The sequence below is a fragment of the Archocentrus centrarchus genome, chromosome 18, assembly GCF_007364275.1.
Source record: "Archocentrus centrarchus isolate MPI-CPG fArcCen1 chromosome 18, fArcCen1, whole genome shotgun sequence".
NCBI classification, from domain to species: domain Eukaryota; kingdom Metazoa; phylum Chordata; class Actinopteri; order Cichliformes; family Cichlidae; genus Archocentrus; species Archocentrus centrarchus.
In genome coordinates, this window is record NC_044363.1 from 10,703,331 (window position 1) to 10,727,715 (window position 24,385).

The window sequence follows — 24,385 nt, forward strand, 5'->3', positions numbered from 1 at the left end:
ACAGCAATGCAATTGTTTGCTACTGCTTTTTGCTTTGATAATCTAAGGTACATAATGAGCTTTGCTACGCTAACAAGCTGTGTGTAAAAATGAGAGGCGAGTATGGTTTTAGATTATTATTAGTCATTAGATTATTTTTTAATGTATCATGTTACAACAGTCATGGCTGATTTCCCACTGTTTTATAATAAGCTAACTAGCTTGATGTAATGTGAAAGTCAGGCTAAATAGAGATAGCTGTTTAGAAAAGTTAGAGAAAATGGTTTTATTGTCAGAAGTGATGTTTATGACAGTCACAGCTAATTTCCAAGTGCTTTATGCTAAGCTACGCAGCCAGCTACCGCACAGACATGAAAGCGTCAGCTCTCAACAAGAAAGCTAATAAACACATTTCCCAAAATCTCATATACAACTAGTAAAGAAACTCGTACATTCGTCACGTCAACACAGTGGCAAACTTTACCGTAAACAAACTGAGCTCAGCATTCACTGATTCCATTCGTCTAAGTGATATGAAAAAGATGCTAACATGCAACACTAATGAGCGTTAAAAAAAAAAAAAAAAAAAGCATAGTGTTTATGTTTCCACAACAAGCTTGTTGATTCAATGGCATCAAAACACACGAATGGAGTTCCAGATTTTCTGACTCAGGTCACAATGGCATTTTCGTGGCTGCAGGATCTCCAGAGAAAAGCAAAAGAGAGGAAAACAAAAAAAAAAAGAAAAATAATAATAATAAATCACCACCTGTGTCCTCTCCTCCATTGGCTCAGAGCTAATATCTTCTCTCACGAGACCATCCCATTTGGGCGGAGTTAGCCGGGACATAGTTAAACCCCATCGGCACATCTCGTTCATGTCTACCCCTGTATACCTCCCTGGATGGATCGTAGCCTCCTCGTCCTCTCCAGCTTCTCCCTCCTCTCCCTCTGTAGTTCCTCCTCTGTCCTCTCAGGTTCTGCGCCGGTGCTTTAAACCCCTCCATCTCCTCCCAGTCGTCCTCCGTGCTGCAGCCCACAGACTGATTGTCTACCATGGTGATAGGCTTCAGGTGTCCGCCCCTCTGGGATTGCTCATACATGGTGGAGTGAACCGATTTTCGGGGCCGAAAAGTTGACGGAGAGCCAGGGCTGCTGCTGCTGCTGCTGCTGGCTTTCATGGTTACCACAGGGCTGTCCTTGATGTGCAGGTCAGGAACTAGCGCGACCTGCAAGACAGAGGTCCTGTTACTACGTCGAGGTATGTACAGGGTATCAAATTACATTAAAGACCTTTGAATTTAAAAATATGTAGAATTTAACATAAACGTTGATGACAATACATATAACAAGTTCTGTCCAAGCCACTTTTTACATTTTAAATTCATTTCAGGCTCTCAGGACTTTCTCCAAGTCAGAGAAATTTAACTAGTTTCTTTTACCTGTCAGATTTCCATAAAAGCCACCAGTGAGGAATTTAAAGGAAAGCTTTCAAATTAAAAGCCCTTGTTGCAGAAATTTACCAGGGTGCTCTAAAGTGTCAGATTTTCCAAAATAAAAGCATGTGCATTTATACAAATCTGATGCTTTCAGCTTTTGTAGCCCAGCAATTACATTGTCTAATTATTCTTATTATCCATCCATCCATCCATTCGCTTCCGCTCATCCTGTTCAGGGACGTGGGGGGAGCCTATCCCAGCGAGAGGCAGGGTACAGCCTGAACAGGTCGCCAGCCTGTCACAGGGCCAACACAGAGAGACAAACAACCTTTCACACTCACACTCTCACTCACACCTATGGGCAATTTAGTGTAGCCCATCAACCTAACCCCAGTAAGTGCATGTTTTGGAATGTGGGAGGAAACCAGAGTACCCGGAGGAAACCCACGCAAGCACAGGGAGAACATGCAAACTCCACACAGAGAGAGGGAGAGGCCTGGGCCAAGGTGGAATCGAACCCAGACCTTCCAGATGGTATGCTAACTGTGAGGCAGCAGTGCTAACCACTGCGCCACTGTTCTGCTGCTCTAATTATTCTTATTAATTTACTTCATAATGTGCAGGTATGCAGACACATTTACACTGAAATATTTAAAAGTTGTCTGTCTTTGTATTTGTCATTTTGTGGACTCTGTGTGTTATTCAAATGGGTCAAACTAGTTTCTTATAAACGAATAATAAAACATGACTTCAGACAAGTTTTTATAGCCTTGATGTGTGGGGGGTACGTACTATAGGTGTGTCGTTAAGTGGCGGGTCCACCAGCAGCACTGCTCGTGTCAAACTCTCTCCCATCTCCTTCTTGAAGCCTGTTGGTGGGTGGGGGGGGGTGAAAGAACTTTTAAAATCAGAGAAATTTGAAAATTGGCTCCACCTGATGGTTAAAAAAAAAGCAGCAACAGCTTGAAATGTAAGCACTTCATTACCCAGAATTCCAACATACCATAATTAGGTTGAACCACCACTGGTCGGTTGTTGTTAGTATTGGTAACATTAGCAGCAGCAGGGTTCTCCAGAGGACCGGGGACACGGATGTTTCCGTGGCCAGGCATTGTGTCTCCGTTGGTGGGCTGAAGCTGCTGCTGCATCACCCCCTGGCTCACCTGGAGCTCCTGGGGGGTGGATGCAGACTGGTATGGCAGAGAGGATGTGGCGTATGGAGCCATGGCTGTGGGGTACATTGGAACTCCTGCACCTTGACCCGGGTGGTAAACCTGAGATGAAGGCGGGGGACCCGGGTATGGTGGAGGTGGAGAAAGATAACCAACTGAGTAGTTGGGGTTTTGTGATGGGGGCATCTGTTGCCATGGCATCCTGGGGGCCGTGGGCTGGTTGAAGGAGTACCGGGGCTGGCTGAACGAGGGTTCATTAGGACGGGGGGTCTCATCGAGCGGGGCTTGGCGATCATACTGAGAGGACACCGGTGCTGAAGTGTAAGGGTACTGCAGAGGTGGGTTAGTGGGGGGGTTGGAGGGAACGTAGTGGGGGGATGGGGAGCGGGAAGGCGGCTTGGGCTGCATGGCATGGGCCTGACGCAGGGGGATGAGATATAAGTAAGGTGGGCATAGGTTATTGGAGAAGGCCTGGGGGGGGAGAGAGCAGAGGCAGGATTCAGTTTATCATTTATCATTATCATATGATGAATTAACCTGCTACAGGAAAAGTCACCCAATATTAGATGATGGGGGGGGGTTTACTTTAACACAGTCACATGATTTTAAAACGCCAAATGACCCCCAAACATGGTCACTTTTGACCCCAGAAAGCCAAAATGGTGACGCCCAAACTTCAATTTCACACTGAACACATCCATCAAATGTATGGTGCACATGCATATGAAGTGTGTGTATATGCATCAATACAGCAATGAGTTGGAATACATCACACCTTTGTTTTAAACTATGACATTCAAGGGATCCTCACTGAAGGTGTTTATCTGCTTATGTTGATATTTCTGGCTTTTAACCCCTGCACTCTATAATGTGCTGTTACTGAAACTGTCCATCAGGCAATTCAATTCAATTCAATTCAGTTTTATTTATATAGTCCCTTGAGTTGCCTCAAGGGACTTTATATTGGTAAAACACTACAATATTAGAAAGAAATTAGAAAGAAACACCAACAATTTCATGACCCCCTTAATAGGAAGCACTTGGTGACAGTGGGAAGGAAGAACTCCCTTTGGGCAAGACAAAACCTTGAGGAGTGCCAGGCTCAGGGAGGGGCAGCCATCTGCCGCAACCAGCTGAGGGGACAGAAAAGAGAGCAGAGAGAGAAATGAGGCAAACTATAGGAAAGAGCCCGAGTTTAATAATCACTAATGATTTAATGCAAGTGAAAAATATCGCATACAATGTTAGAGGAAAGTATGATACTTAGGACACTCGAACCTAACATCAGCTGGCATAACAACAGCTGTTGTTTATCCGGCTCATTGTCAGCTGTCCGGGAATGGGAGGGTAGCGTGTCCGATCTGCTGATAACTAATAATATCGGGAATAATAAGCACATTTATGCATGACTTCAAATGTAAAGCCCTGACTTGAGTTCAGGACATGAGGCTTGAGGTGAGGAGGATGAGATGGAAATGAGGGTGGAAAGAAGAGGAGGAAAAAGAGATGATGAAAATATTAATGTACAAATCTTAAATGGTCATATATACTTTGAAAGAGGTATTTGTGATGTTGGTAACTTATAATTGACACTTTACAGCATTTTTTGTGCAATATTGAGGTGTTTCGAGTGTTCAGCAGATTCTCCCTCTGAATTCTTGTGAATCTGGAACATTTGAATAGTCATGGGGGCACAGAGGGTCGAGTCTCACACATTTTGGGATTTTCTCTAAAACCAGAAAAGTGATCGTTTCATGTTTACATGTTTGTGGGCACAAAAGTCTTGTCTTGAATCTTACCTTGAGACCCAAGTTGAAGAAAAACCTCAAGACGTTAACATCTGAGGAGGAAAAAAAAAAAGGACACAAAATTCTGGTCAGAGAGGTTGTTCATGATGGAGTCACTCGCAGGTACTCTGATATATACACAGTCTTTACTTTACTAACATCAAAGTACTGACTGTTAGAAAGGACTCATTACCGAGAATTCATTTCAACCCTAACCCTCTTCTTGGGATTTGAATCCAAAATAATCCCAAACAGCTGATTTTCTAAGGGGAAGTGCTGCATACACACATCCACGCAAACACTGGAAATCAGCAGTTATTGACCTGCAGGTGACTGGTTGGAAAATTTGATGGCATTTTTCAAGTGTCTTTGGTTTCTTCAATCTTGTAGCCCCAGGTCTTATGGAAACTGACAGGGGTAGGGATGGGAATTTCAGGCAAAACTAGGATTCAATTCTCACTGAGACATGCTCGACTAGTATCCAAAGATCAGCACAATCAGCTCAAATTTGCAGGAAGACATTTGACATGCCAGCTGCAGTCTGCTCGGTAACCACCCTTTTTTATTTTTCAAAAGAGTTTGATTTTGTTGACAGCCATCGCGGTCTTTGAATATTGCGCGTGGCTGTACAGCAGTATGGAGTCTCACAGTGTGACACAAAGAAAGGATGCTCTGCATGGCTCTGATGGCTGAGGATTCTTCAGACCCCGATGAAAGCATGCGTTGGTCTTTGTTTCACCAATATGCTTGAAAAATGAACTGAATATATCATTTTACCTGCAAACAGAGCGCCTCAGCTGTTTCCTATGTCTACACTTGATTTGTTTTTTAAGAATTCAAGGACTCTTTTGTGCAGCTCACCTTTGGGCAGGTCATCCCCTGATTTGTTGGAAGAATAGTTTGGAATCAGAGCCATGTCGCCTTTTTCTCCCATGGGGAATCCGGGGTAAAGGGGGTCCAGGTAGAGCTGGGATATCTGCTGCAGTGGGACGGCTCCAGCAATAGACGGAGGTTGAGGAGGAGCAGCGTGAGAAGGGTGAGGTGGGGATGTCTTTTCTGAGGCAGGGGGAGCTGAAGACTCAGGTGCAGGGTGGGGTTGCTGAGGTGTAGGTGACGTGGCCTCTGTTTCAGTCTCGGGAACAAGTGTGGAGGCTGAGAGAGAAAGGGAGGGATGTGGGACTTGGGAGGGGTGAGGAGGCTGCACATGGGGATGAGGAAGGGAGGCCTGGGAGCTCTGTGGGTAGGCAGCTACTGCAGGGGGTTGAAAGGACTGAATGTGGGGCTGGAGGTTGGTTTGAGGCAGAGGAGGCGCCTCCGTGCTGGACTGTGGCTGCTCCTGTGGTTCATTCAGCATCTGGGGCACCATGCCTGGGATTTGTGGTAGGGAAGCTTGACCTTGAGTCTGGATTTGGGGTAGAGAGATCTCCACTTGTTTCTCAGTTGAGAGCAAAGAGGTCTGGGTTTGGGGCAAAGAGACCTGAGGATGGACCTCGCACAGAGGCGTTTGGCTCTGGGAGATCTGACATGCCACATGAGGGCCTCCAGTTTTTGGTAAAGAATCTGAAAGAAAGATAGATGACCTGAAGATCAAGGAGTTAATTACCAGGAAATAAGATCAGAGCCCCAAATACCTGGGCAACCCTAGAAATGCTGGAAAAGTAATGAAAGATGCTCTTATTTTGAAGGGCACACATGCAATCCAAAATATGCATGTCCAGTTTATGGTCATCTGTCTGCTATCACCTATCAAATGAGTGTATTTATATATTTATTTAGGCTGAGCTTTAAACCACACTTGGGTGTTTTGAAGACCCACACACACAAATCCACTGATTACCTGTTCCACTGTTTTATCAGCCAAAAAATGACCAAAAACCAGTAAAAAAACAATTTACACTTCAGCAACAATTCCCCCAAAATAAGCTTAAAAACTAATTTTTGCTGCTTTCAGTGGTGTTTATGAACATTTACCCCTACAAGGAATCCAAATTTTTGCTCCAATGAATGTTTCTTTGGTCTGAATCAGGTCTAAAGACAGTCTGCAGTTTAAAGTTGAAACATGGGGCTAAAAATGTCCACAGATTTCTTACTTGTGGTTGGAGCTGGAGCAGGTGGAGCCTTCTGGACTTCAGCTGCAGGACGAATTAGCGAAGGGGAGGAAGGTGGAGTGGGGGAGTGGAGGAAAGAAGAGACAGGTGGGGAGGATCGGGCAGCAGGGATGCCTGATGCAGCTGTGGGTGGGCAAGCGATGGGAGTGATGAAAGTGGGAGAAGGACCTGAGGACGAAGGCGGGGGAGAGGTGGTTGGTTTGGGAGGAAGAGGAGAAGCAGAGGGAAGTTTAGATGAAGAGGAGGAAGCAGAGGGGGGTGAAGCAGCAGGGAGAACAGGGGTGACATAGGAGAAGGCGGAGGATGGGATGGAGGGAGGTGGCACTTCGCTCGTTAGAGAAGGTTTAGTGCTCGAGGCAGCAGCAGCAGGAGGAGAACTTGGCGCAACAGCAGCTGAATTGTAGGAAGGTGTGTTTGTTTTAGCAGTTGGGGCTGCACAGGAGAGCGGCAGATTGGCGGTGGGGCTTGCGCTGCTTGGTGTCGAAGCTTTAATGGAGCTCAGCCACGTGGGGGTGGAGTCAGCAGGAAGTTTAGCGGCAGGAAGGGCGGGGTTGGTGTGTGTAGTCGTATCAGGTGCAGCGGGCGTTGTGGGTGTAGTGGTGGCTTTAGGAGGCGGGGTGGAGGATTTGGGTTTGTCCCCGGCAGAAGGCGACGGCGTTCTGATGTCTTCAACTGGACTCTTCTGTAAGAGGACAGAAGAACACAAACTTCAGGTCCTGAAGGTCAAATTATTCTATCCAGACATTCCTTATTAAACCTACTTTAAAGTTAACACCTCAGGCCTGCGCTTGAAAAAAAAAAAGCTTTTCCTGTTTTTTTGTTGTTCATCTGCTCTAAAGAAAATCCCAGGATGAAGCAAACTGCAGTTCTGAAGAACTCTTCCTAAGAAGGCAGGAGGAGAGAACTCTGTGGTCTTGTTTCAAAGTCAGATTTTGTATTGATTTTTAAAATATTTTTGTTTTTAAAGCACTTGATGTTCTCCGGTGAAAGCAGTCCTGTGAAAAACTAAGTACACCCTTACTAGACTCAATTAGAAAAAGACTGACTTGTTTGGAAAGGCTGCCAATGAGAAAGCCTCTTCTCTCTATGAGGAAAACATGGCAGCACAGCTTACGTTTGCAAAGTTCCATCTAAACAAATCACAAGACATCTGGAATATTTTCCTTCGGATAGACAACAATGAAGTGGAGGCATTTGGCCAAAATGCACAGCACCAAAATCAGCACAAACACCTCACACAAACTGGAGGGGTGATCATATGGGCTTGTTGTGCAGTCACACAGCCTGGGCACCGTGCAGTCACTGAGCTGACCGTGAACTCCTCTGAACACCGAAGTATTCTGGACTCAAATGTGAGGCCGTCTGTCTGACAGCTAAAGCTTGGCCCAAAGCGGGCCATGCAACAGGACAGTGATCCAAAGCTCAGCAGCACGTCTGCAACAGAAAGGTTGCAAAAGAATCAAGATGCTGCCTGAAGCCCAGACCTTAACCTGACTGAAATGCTGTGGTGGGATCTAAGAGAGCTGTGCATAAATGAATGCCCACAAACCGCAATGAACTGAAGCAACACTGCAAAGAACAGTGGGCCAAAATTCCTCCACAATGATGTGACAGACTGATGAAGTCACACAGAACATGATTACTGAGGTTTTTGCTGCTAAAGGTGGTTCTAAAAGCTACTGAGTCGTGTTCACAGGACTGCAGAGAGTCATGTTCTCAGGACTGTATGTGTCTCACATGCTGACGGCGTATAAACAGGTGCAGGAGGCAGATTAAAATGTTTCGGGAGGCAGATTTTAGCTTTCAGCTGAGATTTTCAGCAGAGAGAGAGCAGCTGTTGAAATCTTTAGAATAAAAACCTCTTCAGCCTGGCTTTTGATGAATTTTATAAACATTACTTATTCTTTTAAACTAGTATTTTTTTCCCCATTTATTGTTTTGGCTTTCTAAATTAGCAATCTATTTTTCTTAGTCACTGATTTGAGCTTTTTGCCTAATTTATTTATTTATTTTTACTTTCTTAGTATTTCATCTGTTGTCCAATTGTTCTCAATTGAACTGCATGTACTCTAATTCTACTTGTACACGTTTCAGTTTTTTATTTAATTCCTTGGATGTTTTGCCTTTAAATCCATTTTAAATTGAATATCATTGCAGATTATTTATTTTGTTTTATTACTTTAGCTTCTATCAGTCGTCTGTGGAGCCTGCATGAAAGCACCAGGACTTTTTTTAAACAAATATACAAACATCAGTTAGCAATGACATGCAGCCCCGCCCATTAACGGTCAGCTGATATCTGTCCACTAATCAAAGCAGGCTAAATCATCCTTCACAGCCTATGTGAACAAAGTTATACACAGTGTGGTGCCCTCTCGCTCTGGTGATTAGGTATGTGCTGCTTTGGTGTTGTAACATTTCTGAACTCACCGTCTTGTTCCTCTGAGATCGTTTCTTCTCTCCTTTCCTCTTCCCTCCCTCCCCCTGCATTCCCGGCTGAGACTGAGGGGAGAAAAACAAACATCACAAACAAAAACCAGAAAAAGAACCGCTCTGAGCATCGAGCATTAAACTGTCATCCTTTACTGAGAAACTGTAAGAGGAACATTTTATATCAGAGTCAGAGCCAAAATAAAACAGCAGCTCTGTTTCACGTCTTTGTTTCAGCAGCTTTTGTATCTCCTAACAACAAGAGTGGAGCTAATTAAACGGTTTAATCACACGGACTGCTGCTGTGTCTCATACACCGAGCACAATATCTCAGTCTAAAATCGAGTCCCTGAAATGCTCTTCTTCAGTCACGTTCAAACAGCAACTCCATTTGGGCTTTTCACTGTAATCCATGAATGGATTATTCCCGAGTCCATCAATACTCCAATAAAAAAACAACACTCGGGAAAATGAGGGAAAGCAAACGAAGCTGAGCAGCAGAGTCACTTGATCCTAACCCCATATAACCAAAGCAGGTTGAGATGTGGAGGACTTTCTACTGCCTGCTCTACTCGCTGGTGTCTGATCCGTACTGAGTGTGCAGCTCTTAAAAAATAAAATAAAATAAATAAATAAAATACAGCCTGCAAATCTGAGTAACACCGCTGCCTGGCACCAAAGGTAGAGAGCAAGAGCAAGGCAGAAAAAATATCTAAAAAATACACACGAGGTCCTTCATAAACTACAGAATAATTTGGCGACTGCCGTACTCCATGATACAGAACAAACCAAAAACAAAGTGCGGCTTTCTTTGTTTGATTGTTGCCGTCTTTTGTTGACCTTGTTGAGTGACTGCTGGCTTTAGTCACCACCAGATGTTTAAACATCAGCTGACTGCCATTAGAAAGGATTAACTGATCAAACATTTGGACCTGAGTAAAACTGAGTCTATTAAAAACATAAATAAATATATTATTTTGAAGCCAGTCTCAGCAGTGTGCGCAGGTTTATCTGGACCCATCCTGGATGAACTCACGCCAAGTGCAGGGAAGCTGTGCTCGTCTCGGAGCTGGATCTCCACCAACGCCACGTTCCTCTCCTCCTCCTCTTTGGCCAGTCGCTGCTCTTCTGTCAGGCCGAACGCCACCTCTGGCGTGTCCACAGACTTCCTGTGGACACGACAAAAAAGCAAGATGAAACTTTATTTATACACAAACAAAAAAAAAACAAAAAACAAGGCAACAGAGGATGGCAGAAAATATAAAGAGCTGTAACTCCATAAGAAACAGAAATGCAATAAGACAACAATCCATTAAAAGGAGAAGAAGCCCTAGTTAGAAGTATTAAAAGAAATATATAAAATATAATCATAACTAAGACCAGCAACAGCTACACAGGATTGTGGTAGTTTGGTTTTAAAGTAAGTACATCTGTTTGTTTTTTTTTTATGTGAACTGTCCCTTTAAGAAGTCATGTGATCCAACACTTGTTGTACTTGTCCAAAGGTGTCCCACCCTGTCCCACCCACACAGTGACCTGCTGGTTTTGGCCCCGCCCTGTTCCTCTGCGGTGCCCTGCGGGGGCCAGGAGTGTTGCTTCAGTACGCGGCCCCCTGAGCCTGGCGCCGCTGCCTGAGAACCAGAGGACGATGCGATGGGCTTCCCCCTCCCTCGGCCTTTTCCCCTCAGTTCCCACTCTGTGGGAGAAAGAGAGTTTCCACAGACTGCGCTCGTGCGATAAAGCTTTACACGCTTGTTTAAGACGTGTGTGCGTGTGCACCTTCTCCGTGCCCATTGCTGAGCCTCTTGTCGCGGCTGACCACCTTGCTCCAGCCGCTGTCATCGCTGGGAGGGCGGAGACTCCACAAAGGGACCACCTGTCTTCACGCACAAAACAAAACCATCTGTCACGTCTGTGCAACCTCTATGATACTGAGCGTGGGCGCGTGCTGTCAGTGCGACCTACTTCCTGCCCTGATGTTCTATGTAAACAATCACTGACTGGTTATCAGGCGGCACCTCCTTGATGATGGCGTTGCAGGGCCGATTGCTGCCCTCGAGACGAACCTGCAGGGGACGCACAATGTGAAAAATGCACTTGAGGTGGCTTAATTTAACACCACACAAACACACACACACACACACACACACACACACAGACCTGGCAGCGGTCTCCTACAGTGAACTGCATCCCAGCAGCGATGCAGTAATCCATCTTCTGTTGGGCTGAAACAAAAAAAACAAAAAACATTCAGTTTCCTGTTTACAGTCACTAACTTCAGCTTTTCATTTATAAAAACTCATTCAGTCCAAAAGGTGTTCAAACTATTGAAAGTTCCACTTCAAATCATTTACTTCAGGCCTGACGTCTGTTTACAGCCTCCCCTGAAAAATGCAAAAACACGACTGAATCGTCACATTTAGCATCTGCACCACCTGCTACACCGCCACCGTTTTGCATAGTTAAACATGCAAGTTATCCCATCCAGCTGCTGCTGCCTCTCAGTGACAGATGCCTCCAGATAAGTGGAGCACCGGCCCTCAGCTCTAATCATCAGCCTCAGCACGGGTGGAAAACCAAAGTCTGCACACAGACTCTTCCGGCCAGTCGACTCTCAGGGCTTCACCAGAGACGAGCGAGGGCGGCGCTCAGATCGGCGCTCAGATCGGCGCGCGCTCTCAGCCTAATGAAGCGCGTTCGGTTACAGCTCAGACTCTTTTAATGCTCCATCTCATACTCTCCCAGTATCTAAAGAACTATTTCAGTACAGCTGAATTCAAACTAAGCTTTCCTGTTGCTTTTGTCAGACTGTTGTGCAAGTATGAAACAGTGACACCAACACTGCCCATTATAACTGATGCAAACCAGCCTTTAGTTTGAAGCCATTGTCTAATCCATTTATCTTCACAGTCATCCCTCATTTCTTTACACTTTGTTCCCAAGGATCCAAAATTTCTAAGAGGTCTTGAGCAGCAGTTCTCCGGGCTTTCTGAACAATGGCTACTTTTCCACTCGTTTTCAGTCCAGTTCTTGTACCTGACCATCTTCACAGGGAAGCTTTGTTTGTGTTTATTAAGCCACTTAACTCTGACCTATGAATCATTCAAGCATAAACTCAAAGGATGAACCAGGGTAAACAGGAAACTGGACAGGTGGAGAACAAAGGAGTCAGGCCACCCTCAAAAAAAAGATGCATCTGGACCTTCAGCTGATCCATCTACTGTTCAGTGAAGACTCATCAGAAATGGTCTCAGTGGAAGATGGCTGTAGCCATTCTTAATGAAGGGAAACAGGAAGGCCTGAGGTTTGCCAAATTACACAAGAACTGGACTGAAAATCAATGGCGGCAGGTCTGATGGAGTGATCAATCCAGCTTTGATCACCACACAAACACAGGGAAGAGCTTTGAATGTCCTTCAAGAAGCCCGGAGAACGACTCCTGAGGACGACTTTCAGGCTGTGCTGAAGAACAAAGGTCATCATACCATATACTGACTTTTGAGTTTGTTAGAACTGTACAGACTTTGAGCCTTTTATGCTGTATTTACATGTATCTTTGCACATGTTTCCCATTTTCATAAAAGAAATCTGTGTGTGTTTCTGTGGGCGTGTCACCTCTCTTGGTCTTGTGCCAGACATCATACTCCACATTTCTGAGCAGCGTTGGGTTCAGAGATCGTCTCACCCTCTCAGGTAGCAGACGAGCACGCCCACGGCCCTGTTAAACACACGCACACACACAATTCAGTGACATTATGATCCAGTGTGGCAGTTATAAAATGTGTTTTATGACGTATCTGTGTGTGTGTGTGTGTGTTACCCTGTAGCTTTGGTTACTGTGCTTCGCAGGAGTCGAGCTGGTTCCATTGTCCACCCTGAACCATAAAACACACCACGAGGTTGTTAGAGCAGCTTTAAAGTTTTACGGTGTTTTAGAAGAGGAACCAAGTAGATGTCAGAAGGCCTCGAACAAGAGGAAAAACATGTAAACAGGAAATAAGTGTGTAAATATTTGCAAACAAACAGGTAAGAAAATTTTTAATACAGTATAAATCACCTCAGTCAGATTCAAATGGCCCCTGGAATTTCATCTGACTTGTAAAATAAAATCCGTCTTATGTGCAAATTGGATAAAATCAGATTCTTCAAAATATCCGACAGTTTGGGTCTAATATCAAATTTCATGCCAACGTCTTTCTGCTTCGTCTCTCGATGTGCTTCCACATTTTTCTAATCTCATGTTTTTGCTCGTAAGTGTGAGTTTGTAGCTCGCACTCGACTCCTGCATATGCCGTGATCGTCTCCGGTGAAGTGAACTGATTCGCCCAGTGCAGCCAATCCAGATTTCACGCGGCTGTACAGACACTCAAGCAATCTCCAGGTGTTGTTAGTGTGTGCAGGTGTGACGGGAGCTGAGGGGGGCTTTAGCGCTAAACTCATCCAACCTATGATTTTAGTGTTAAAGCGCTAATTGGAATTGTATTACAATGGGACCAGATTTTTCATCCAAGGTAGGTGAAAATCCGACTTGTATGATCCAGTTTAGGAGATGACCTTTATTGGCATTAACGTTGGGAAAAATTGGGACCTGCAGAAGATGTCCGAATAGAGCGTAAATCCTATTTTAGGTGATTTCTATTGTATATAAAATAAATAAATAAATAACAGTAACTGAAGAAAGTAAATAAACAAACAGCCTCACATTAGAAGAGTAAATAAAATCTAAGTTCACTGATTAAAAACATGATCCAGCACACCTCTTCACTATAAAAGAGTAAATCAGGGGTGTCCAAACTTTAAAGTTTGGCCCTATAAGTTACTTTTTTGACATTCTGCCTTCCCCTCCAATCAAGAGGGTTAATCGAAATGTCAAAAAAGTAACATAAAGGGCCAAATTGTATGTTATTTTTGACATCACTTCGCGGACGGAAGTGGGCAGGGCCAGAAGCGGCCCATGGGCCGCAAGTTTGGACACCCCTGGAGTAAATCGTGTTTCCTACCACAGCGCCTCGTCGGTCTCCAGGTCAGACTCATCGCTGCTGGCACAGACGGGCATGCAGTCGTCGCTCAGGAGGTCAGAAGGTCGGCTGACCCGCTGGCAGGAACCCAAACAGCTGCGGTCAACCTTAAACACGCCTTCGTAGAGCAGCTCATACAGGATGGCTGCAGGAGACACACACACACACACACACACACACACACACACACACACACACACACACACACACACAGTCTCAGACTGATTCTTTTCTCTGTAGTGCAGTTTTAAGCTGTGCTGTCTCTGTACAGAAGGTCTAATTACAGAGTGGAGCGTTGCTGGTTTAAAGTTAAACTTCTGATAAAAAGCAGGACAAAAATTCAATATTTGAACTAAAGACAAACTTTAGTAAAGTTTCTGTGCTGTTTGGGCACTTTGTGTAACAGTTGGACTCAACTTCTTTAAACTGTCATTCTTCATGGGCTCTATTTAACAGTCATCTGTGGATCGTGGCTTTCACGCCACATCAAGCCTCCTGCATTTGACTCCCATCTGAACCACAAAGCTTCAGACCCCCCCCCCCCCCCCCCCCCCCCTCCTTTGTAGCCCGTTCATGCTTCCTACTGTCGTGAACGGCGACACACACCAACAGTGACGTCACACCTGCTGGTGGGAGCTGAGCTTTGAAGCCACCTCACGTTTCTATAACCTGGAATCACGAGTGTACGAGTAGATGGCTATTCACCACCGTTTCAACGATCAGTCAGAACCTCAAAGATTCCCAGATTACACAGAGAAGAAGATGCTGCAACAACTGGAAAAGATTTAAATTAACTTCCAGGATTCGAAAGGCATGACTTCTGCTCTTTTTTTTGGTGGAGCTAATCAAAGATGCTGGACACACAGCAGCATGAACCTGGACGTGCAGTGAAAGCTTTACTGGCACTGCTGTGATCGTTCTCCACCTTCAGAAGAGTCACGACAAAACCAGTTTGTGCAGCGTGCTCAGTGACTCACATCACTTCTTTCTCTTACTGTAATTAATAAATGAATACAGGAAATGTTATGAAGGTGTGGGCTGAAGGGAAAACCTTGCAGCTTCCTCGGTGCGCCACACCATTCATGCTGAATCTATTCAGTGTTTATAGTTTTGTCTCTTCTCTCGTCATCTTCTGCATGTGCCCACGTTTGATTCGTTTCCTCACCTGTTCACAGAGATTTCTGCTCAGCAACGATCATTAGCCCTCAGAACAGACATCAGAACACCTGCAGGATCACATAAACTCTTTCTTAATGCTTTATAAACAAATGTCACAGACACTCACACTGGCAGAGCGCGGTGTTCTTAATGTGGCCGATGGGATAAACACTGTCGTAGTGATTCCCGTTCAGGAAGCACAACAGCACCTGAGAGAGGCAAACAAATGTTTAGGGTTCATTAAATAAACTGGTGGGAATTAAAGCAAAAAAAAGAAAAAGAGTTCAGGATGAAACGATGTGATATTTGCAGGTTTTTCCTCCCCTAAAGCGGACGGTAACTAATAAAGACATAATGAAGAGCTGCATCGTTTGAAGAATTAGCATCATCATCTCAAAGCTTCAGCCTGACATTTGTTGTATTTTTGAAAGTTTTCCTCGCACAGGAAATGCAAATCGTGTCTCTAACTAAACCCTTGGCTGGACGTGTTGGTCTCACCGTGTCCTTGAAGTTGTTGCCTGTGATGTTGACGGCCGCTTTGCCGGGCTCCTGGAAGATCAGAAAATCCCTCCTGTGGGAACAGATCAAAGGACACAGAGAGAGGAGGGGGGGGGGGGGGGGGGGGGGGTGAAACGAGGAAACGGTGCGATGACGAAACTTTGGTGACTCATCGTCATCATCATCATCATCATCATCAGATGCTAAGCTCAAGGATAAGGTGACAGAGTCCTCCAACTGTAAGTGAGGCTTAGCTTTAACATGCTCGTCGGTGCTGCTGAGCGCAGCTTTGAGGACAAAGAGTGAAAAGCTGTAAAAACTCGAGCAGCATCCTCCCTACAAACAGGTTTGGAGGCACCTTGCAGCGTGCGTACAAACATGATCAAAGTCGTAAAAATGTGAACACACATCTTTAAACAAAATAAAAAGAAAAGAACTTAAACTTAAAATAACATCAAAGTAGCCTTAATTAGTGGAGATAGGCCTGTTGCGATAAACAATAAATCAATTAATCGCACGATAACTTAAAATGAGGTTGACAGTTTTTATTTATCGGCTTTATTGTTTCTTCGTGTCTCTCTTTCTACTGAAGACACTGGATGACAAAAGGCTTAACTCTGGTGCTCTCCACTGACCCCTCCCTTTCTCATTTTTTTAGCGTAACAGGGGGAGTGAGCTATCGCGTCAGGTAGCCAGCTGGGGCGCATCGTCCTGTATGTCTGCAGCATTAGAGCCCTGTGAGGAGTGAGCAAACTAAAGAAACGCTATTTGATCAATGGGGAGAAAACCCAAAATGAAATTGGTTTCAAAGTCAAACGCAACAGCAGCAGTGTGGGAGCACTTCAGATTTAAACCAAATGACCGAGGCGAACCGCTGAACCTTTGCGAGCTGGTATGTCGCATTTGTCACAAAACGGTAGCATCTAAGCGCAGCAATACAACAAACTTGCACCTGCACCTAAAGCACAATCATCCAAAGCAGTTTTCCCAGCTGGGAAAAAAAAAAAAAAAACTACAACCGGTGGGCCGTGTCCATCTTCAAGTTCCCGACAGTCCACCATCACTGGAGCATTTAATTGACAGACAGCGTACAAAAAGGACAGTGCGAAATGGTGCGCACTCACAGACAGCGTAGTTCGCTTAATCGTTAAAGAGATGCTGCCCTTTAATACTGTTGAAAAGCCGGCATTTTGTTAGTTTGCACTTTTTGTTTATAAAACTGGCAGTTTTGCCCATCTTCTCTAAAACTAATGATTATTATTTTTTGAAGGGCAATTTAGTTTACAGACTTAATAATAACAAATACTGTTTAGGTTGAATGTAGTTTTTATTTCGAGTTTGGTTTTTTGTTGTGTTTAGTTTTTATTCAAGTGCATTTTTTTGTTAACGGAGATTGAGAGTCCATTTTAGTTTTGTTTCTTTGGTTTTGTTTATTTTGTGTTCCAGTTCCAGTGTTAAGTGTTCCTTTGAAATTAGAGTTTTTTTGATCTTAGAGAGGATGCACTAGCATTATTATGTCATTATCATTACTAGTTTAAAACGGTCTCCAAACAATATTATCGTTTATCGCAATAATTTCTGAGACAATTAATCGGCCAGCAAAATTTGTTATCGTGACAGGCCTAAGTGGAGATTATTGTTACCACACTGAATCAAGTGTCCACATATTGTACACTAACTGGTCACTTTATTAGGTACACCTAGCACCTTCAGAATTGCTTTACTTCATCGTGGCACAGCCTCAAAAAGCTGCTGGAAACATTTTGGTCATTATTGACACAACAACATCACAGAGTTGCTGCAGATTCGTCCATGATGAGAATCTCTCACTAAACCACATCCCAAAGGTGCTCTACTGGACTGAGCTCATGTTACAGTGGAGGCCATCTGAGTGCAGTGAACTCACTGTCAGGTTCAAGAAACCAGTTTGAGATGATTCTGCAGCCATTAGGAGATGGATACACTGTGGGCATAAAGCCTCCAACACTCAGGCAGGCTGTGCTGTTTAAACTATGCTCAGTTAGTACTAAGGGACCAAAAACATGCCAAGAAAATATCCCCCACACCATCACAGCACTACTAGCAGCCTGAATCACTGACACAAGGCAGGATGGATCCATGCTTTCATGTTGTTTATGCCCAATTTTGACCGTTCCACTTGGATGCTCATCAGACCAGGCAACGTTTTTCAATCTTCTATCATCCAGTTTTGGTGAGTCTGTGTAAACTGTAGCTGACAGGAAAGCCTCCCGGTGTGCTCTTCTGCTGCTGCAGCCCATCCGCTTCAAGGTTTCACATAGTCAGAGATGCCCTGAGTTCCTGCCATGTGATTGGCTGATTAGATTCCCAATAACAAGCAGGTAAACAGGTGTACCTAATGAAATGACCGGTGAGTGTAAAGCTTTATTAGCCACATTTCTGCAGCACTCCATTCAAAACACAGGCCGTCACAAAGCCAGGACCGAACCTCTAATGTCACTCACTTGTACATGGCAGCCAGGGCGTTGATCTCCACCTCTCCAACCCAGTGCTGAAAGACAGAGAGAACTAACAGTTTTCATATTAAAATGATCCAACATAGCAGAAAAAGGACAGTTTGAGGTTTTTACCTGTGGATCCTGAAGCTTGCACAGGTAATCTTCAAAGTCACCTTCAATAAACTGCAACACAAGAAGCATCAATCAGCTGTTCAGGCAACTGCTCAAGTTTTATTTTCCCCTCAAATCTGCTGATTATGAAAAAGCTTTGAGGCGGCTGCAAACAGAAAACTCTGAGGCTGAAAATAAAGCCAAAGCAAAACCTGCACTTCCTCTAACTGACACGTGAGTCGGTCATCACAGACTCCCGCGTTAAAATCTCCAACTCTGCAGCAGCAATAAACACACAAACCCAAACACTGCAGTCAGAGAACTCATTTTAGCTGTTCTGTCACATTTAGATCTTAAATTTATACACTGAGAACCACTAACATGCTCCGCCCCTGCTGCAAAACAAAATACAAATAAAACGAATAAAAATCAAATGAATAAAAAAGGAGTAAACAAGTGAAAAACACATTTAAAAACAGAAGTTTGAGTCTTTAAAGGGGACTTAAAGCATTTCTGCTCCTTCAGGAAGTCACGGCAGCAGCACGACAGGTGGAGCTTTAATGCCGTTTATCCACCTCTACGCCCCGGCCCGACATCAGCTCGCAGCTCTCGCTCTGCCAGCTGTCACAAGGCACTCTGGGAAATGTAGTAAAGCCGAGTGGCAGAGCGAGTTTATCGCCATCATAAAAATACCAACAGCAGCTTTTGATTTCATTTCCTCCTCCTGGTTCAGCAAACACACGGAGCCAAAACCTGCAGAATCACCACACAGTGACTCACTCACCCCTGATCTGCTAACGCTCTGAACGACCTCTGCAGCTCATACAGATGCGTGAACACAGAGCGATGACTGACAGCACTCTAAGAATCAATTCCTGACTCCACAGGGGTTTGAGGGTCCAAAAACAGGCAAAAATCTGCTCTCAAATACGAGGAGTTCAAATGTTTCTGTGTCACATTTGATGATCACTGAATATCTTTCTGTTCTGGACTGCTGACCACAAACAAAAAAGTACAACAGCTAAACTAAGCAGTGATCAGTCTGGAACATAACCAGCAGGCTGTTTGTGTGCATTAAAACGTGACTGAAAGTTGTCGTTTGTTTTTTTAATAGAGACGCTGCGGCTGATGTGAGCCAACACGAGCCTCGTTTCTCAACCTGCAGCGAAGCCACAAAATGACACTGATGTAATTACAGACGACTAAAGCTCAACACGAAAGCTAAGCGTGAGAAAACATGCTTCAGCTCAATAACTACTTTAAATTCTTTTAACTTCCATTCATAATTTCATGAGTCATATTGGAGATTTCCAGATTAATGATTTACTTCGGCTGCGCTGCAGTGACAATAAAACATCTCAGTCTTGGTCTTTAAAAAGGAAAAATTACGACTTTCAGAAAAAAAGTTAAACTTGCGTCTCTAAAAAGAGCATCCAAACAAACTAAAACCAGTTCATCACAAACAGCGCCGGGACAAACATCAGCTGTCACACAATCATCGAACAGGTGAAACAAGCAAACCTCTGAAACCAAACTGAAAGTAAAAGAAAAACTTTAATAATTCTGTTGCTGCTTATAGTTACACAAGCTTTACTACCTCACAGCCAATTAAGTTAAAATGGGAACAATAATAACAGGTGGAAAAATGTGATTTAAGAAATATTTCATGCTTAATGTGGACTTGAAGAAAAGATGAATTTTGTGAGGCGGGAAATTTGAAATACATCATTAAAATCACCCTCGTATGGATTCTGTGTGTGTAATTAGCATAAATTTAAAAGCATGCATGCACATGCGTTTCTATCTGAATGTACACTCACTGGCCATTTCATTAGCTACATCTGTTAATGCCAATCATATGGCAGCACCTCAATGCATTTAGACATGTAGATATGCTCAAGATGACCTGATGAAGTTCAAACTGAGCATCAGATCAGGAGAGAAAGGTGATTAAAGTGAGTTTGAACGTGGCATGGTTGGTGATTTTTAGACAGTCTCAATTTCTGCTGCAGCATTCAAATGTTAGGGTCATGAAAGCATGGATCCATCCTGCCTGCTCAACAGCTCAGTATGTTAGTGGTGGTATAATGGTGTGGGGGGTATTTCCTTGGCACACTTTGGGCCCCTTAGTAACAGTCTTGTTTAAACAGCACAGCCTATGTGAGTATTGATGCTGACTGCGTCCATCCCTTTATAACCACAGTGTACCCATCTTTTGATGGCTGCTTCCAGCAGGGTAACACACCACGTCACACAGCTCAAATCATGTCAAACTAGTTTCTTGAACACAACAATGAGTTCACTGTATACAAATGGCCTCCCCCATCACTGGATCTCAATCCAGAAGAACACCTTTGGGATGTGGTTGAACAGGAAATCTGCAGCTACTGTGTGATGCCATCATGTCAATATGGACCAAAATCTCTGAGGAGTGCTTCCAGCACCTTGTTGAGTCTCTGTTTTGAAGGCAAAAGGGGGGGTCCACCTCAATAGTAGCAAATGTACCTAATAAAGTAGCCAGTGAGTGTATGTACAGGTAAATGTGCAAAAAAGGGAACTGATTGTACTTAATGTACACAAATATATGCAGCCTCCAAACTATCTGATACACCCCCCTCTCAATACTGTCGTTTATGACGGGGGTGGGCAAACTATGGCCTGTGTGCCACACCCGGCCTGTTGGTCTTTTTAATCCGGCCCACCGCAGATTGGTACAGAATCACCCAAATCAAATCATATCATAATTATGACTGATGTCGAGGATTCTGAGCTACAACAAAACTAACACCAGACTTTGATGCACTGGCAAAAACATCAATGTTCCCACTAAAAGTTAATGTAAGTATTAACACTGTTATGTTTGATATGTATGCATCTGGTGCTGGACCTGGTCTGTCAAATTTCAAAAAGTCAATGTGGCCCCAGAACCAAAGGTTTGCCCACCCCTGGTTTATGATGACTTTTCAAATGCATAACTGCTGTTACTGTAGTTTTATCAGTTGAGTTTCAGTTTAGTTTCCAGGGAGTGCTTGCTTGTTTCAGTTTAGTTTTCACTAGCATGAGTTTTACTTTTTGTGGGTTTCGATTATTTACTGTGGGTAGCATTTTCCAGGGGTCAATTTCAGAAGCTGATTTCAATGCAAACACAACACTTCACGTCATGTAGACATCCCAGTCTCAATAAACATCAGCATCAAAGCCTCCTGATGATTATGTTGCTGACAGATTTGGGGACAAAGACAAAAATCAAGAATATTTTCTGTTTGTTTTTATTACTTTGGTGAGTTCTGAAACCACGCAAAATGGTTTCAGTTTCATTTTCTCTGTTTTTCTTTTTTCCTCTTTTTATTAATCGAAATTTTGTAAATTAAAAAATAAGAAATCCCTCCCTAGCAGGTATTATTGCCACAAAGCTGCACTTTAACAACCCCCCCACCACCACCACCACCACCACCCACCCCAGCACTAAAAACTGAGCTATTTTTACTACAAGTCCCGTGGTGTTGTTTTACTGTGGTGCCACTGTACATACCGCCTCATAGTTGTCTCTGTTCTGCTCCAGGAACTCCACACACTTCGCCCTGACTTGAGTATGAAGACTTTGGCAATGCAGCACCTACACAGAGGGGTCAAAGGTCAGCAGTTATCACAATCAGACACATTAATGTAGATATTCTCAGATACGGTGCGGAAATGCCCCATTAACAGTAAGTAAGAAGTTGTAAACACCTGAACTCTGGAGTCAGAAGCCTCGTAGAGACACTTTATGTAAACACGCCGGAAATCCGCTTAAAAAAAGCTGCGATTTAAAATTGTTTCTCGGTTTAAAGTTGATTAATTTTTAGAGGCAGCTCTGAGTGTAGGTTGAAACCAGAGTCAGTGAGGATAACTTCTATTCGGCTAGCATTCAGGCACCGCAGCAGCACGGTAAACAGACCAAGCCCTGTGTCGTCTCACCTGTGCTTAGCTAAAAACTTATTAAACGTTAGCATTTTCTGCAGTTTTCCAGCTTTACCTGCTCAGCGACAGCCCGAAACAAGCAGGACCCGTCTTTGGCTATCTTCTTCCGATGCAAACCGATCGATTTCAAGTAGTCATCCATTAATTTCTCGACGCCCCGCTCGTCATTACTCTGCATGCTTCCGCCGCCGTCCATGCTAGCAGGGGGGGTTAGCCGCTAAAGCTACCTGCGTGTTTTGAACGGCAAGCGGTGCGAAACTTTGCGCTAAAAGTTGTCAATATCGCCGCCGAAGGGAGTTAAATAACGACATCTACAAGTTAAACGGAGTCAGCGACAGCGGTGACAGCGTCCAGTTTCGTTTTCCAGGAAACCCGGTTCATCCCGCTGAGTGAATCCCAGCTTCAGAAAGTGAAAGTCAAGTTTAGCACGCCGGCTAACAGCTAACAACACGCCCCCTTCTCCGTCAAGTTCCACCGGAACGGAGCACAGCGTTTCCGGTTTTTACTAAATAAAATCCGGCAATCTGTCAATAAGGCTTGATTTATGCATCGCAAAATTAACCCTCAGACCTCTCAGTGTAAAAATAGTTTTCTGAAGGGATGAATGTTACTGATTGGACATTATTAACACAATAGAAAGTTCTGGCAACACTGTTTCCAAAATAACCCATCCTAAAAATAAGCGAAAACTTCCGGCAGTTGCTATCAAAATAAAAGCAAACTTCGGACTTTAGGATAAGTTTAGAGACGTGAATTTGTTTTTTCTTAAGTTTATTATTAGATGTGTTATATAAGCAAAATTAGGAGCACCATGTGAATTAAAGGGTAAAGCATCCCTTAGGATTAAATTAAATGTTTTATGAGTAAATGTCACTCATTGTGCATTATTATACTTACCCAAACTCAGCCTGTCAAAAGACTTCTGGTATTTTCTACTAGTATAAAAGAAAGCTTTGAGGACTGGTTAAAACTTCCAAAATTGATTTTAGAAGAAATTTAAAGGACACACACTGAACAAAAAGAGTTTGCATTGCAAATCCTATGTTGCAATTTTGAGCTCTGCCTGCTGGATTAAAGGGGAAACAGAGAGAAAACACCACTGACCACTTACAAGATGCAAAAATAAAGACACCAGAAATGAAGACACATGGAGGGAATAAACTGTGTTGGTTAAAAATTGCTGAAATTTTGTTCAATGAGGTGATGAAGCCAAATAATTTCCCTTTTTATTACAAGTCCTCTTATGTAAACGCTCGAAACTATTGCTAGAAAATGTAAAAAAGATAAATAAATTTTAAAAAAATGATTTATTTATTCTATCATATTTCACTTTACAGACATTTTATTGTGTTGTATTCACTTTTTTTACAAGGCTTTTTAATCATATTTTATTTATGTATTTTTTTAAACTTATTTTTAATTTAATTTGGGGTCCCTTTCTTTTATTATTTTTACTTTTACTGTATTTAATTGAAATTTAAAAAATGTATTTATGATTTTATTGCTGCCACAGAGGATTAGCCCAGCTTAAAGAAGAGAAGAAAAGAAAGCATTTTATCTTCTTTATTAACTGATTTTTAAAAAAATTTCCAATCAGCAGCCTCTTACATTCTATAAAATAAAATCAGAAATTAAAGATTCAAACAAGAGTTTGTGCCCTGAACTGAATGCAAAACATTAATATGCACAAATCCCAGTAGGTCTTAATAAAGTATTTAGTACACAGAAGCAGGGTTAGAAGTAGCAGAAAATGTACCTCAGTTGCTTCGTTCTCTTGTTTCCTTCCCTCAGTCCTTTTCATTCCCTCTTTCCTTCTTCCTAGCCCTCAGCGGTTCTTCATGTCTTCCTGTCACTCGTGGCTTATCGATTTTCAGTCCTGCAGAGCGCTCAGAGGCAGAGAGAGGCTGCGTGTTGTCTGACACTCTGTTCCTGTGTGTGTGTGAGTGCGTTCAGCTCGTGGACGCCTGTTATTGTGTCATTCATTCATTTAACAGCCCTCTTAACAATAAACATGCACATGGCACATCTCCAACTGTTTGTTCTCTGGCATCACAATAAGTATATTCCAGCCTTACATCTTTAATATTAATGTAGCTCACTGGCTCGTGGTCATAGTTCATCAGTATGACAGACTGCTGAAAATGAAGTCTCAAAGGCGGTGACAGCAATTACAGAGTCAAGACGCTCTTGCTGTGATGTGGTAAGAGCAATATTAAGAAGCAACCAAAACTGCAGTACCTCTAACGGC

The 24,385-nt window shown here is 43.4% G+C and overlaps 1 protein-coding gene across 2 annotated transcripts; it reads right to left on the reverse strand.

The window, feature by feature from the left end:
• Positions 1 to 250: 250 nt before the first annotated feature.
• otud4 (OTU deubiquitinase 4) lies at positions 251 to 22,601 on the reverse strand. 2 transcript variants are annotated; one of them, XM_030753923.1, is made up of 21 exons: positions 22,193 to 22,601; positions 21,710 to 21,793; positions 18,199 to 18,249; positions 18,073 to 18,119; positions 15,590 to 15,662; positions 15,219 to 15,300; positions 13,919 to 14,078; positions 12,736 to 12,790; positions 12,531 to 12,633; positions 11,076 to 11,140; positions 10,881 to 10,981; positions 10,695 to 10,795; positions 10,452 to 10,611; positions 9,952 to 10,084; positions 8,916 to 8,987; positions 6,468 to 7,167; positions 5,239 to 5,937; positions 4,390 to 4,430; positions 2,422 to 3,061; positions 2,211 to 2,287; positions 251 to 1,208 (listed from the first exon to the last, which is right to left on the reverse strand). In XM_030753923.1, the coding sequence occupies exons 1-21, from the start codon at positions 22,331 to 22,333 to the stop codon at positions 777 to 779; spliced, it is 4,017 nt and encodes a 1,338-aa protein (XP_030609783.1). In that variant the 5' UTR covers positions 22,334 to 22,601; the 3' UTR covers positions 251 to 776. The 2 variants fall into 2 exon arrangements, with proteins under 2 accessions (XP_030609783.1, XP_030609782.1); XM_030753922.1 differs by having other exon boundaries at positions 13,916 to 14,078.
• Positions 22,602 to 24,385: the final 1,784 nt, after the last annotated feature.

Excerpts from the sequence above, each read along its gene's own strand:
- otud4 (XM_030753922.1), bottom strand. The coding sequence starts at position 22,333 with ATGGACGGCGGCGGAAGCATGCAGAGTAATGACGAGCGGGGCGTCGAG. Across the intron at positions 18,120-18,198 it reads GCAAGCTTCAGGATCCACAG|CACTGGGTTGGAGAGGTGGA; the intron begins GTAAAAACCTCA and ends TCTGTCTTTCAG. Across the intron at positions 8,988-9,951 it reads ACAGCTTCCCTGCACTTGGC|TCTCAGCCGGGAATGCAGGG; the intron begins GTGAGTTCATCC and ends TTCTCCCCTCAG.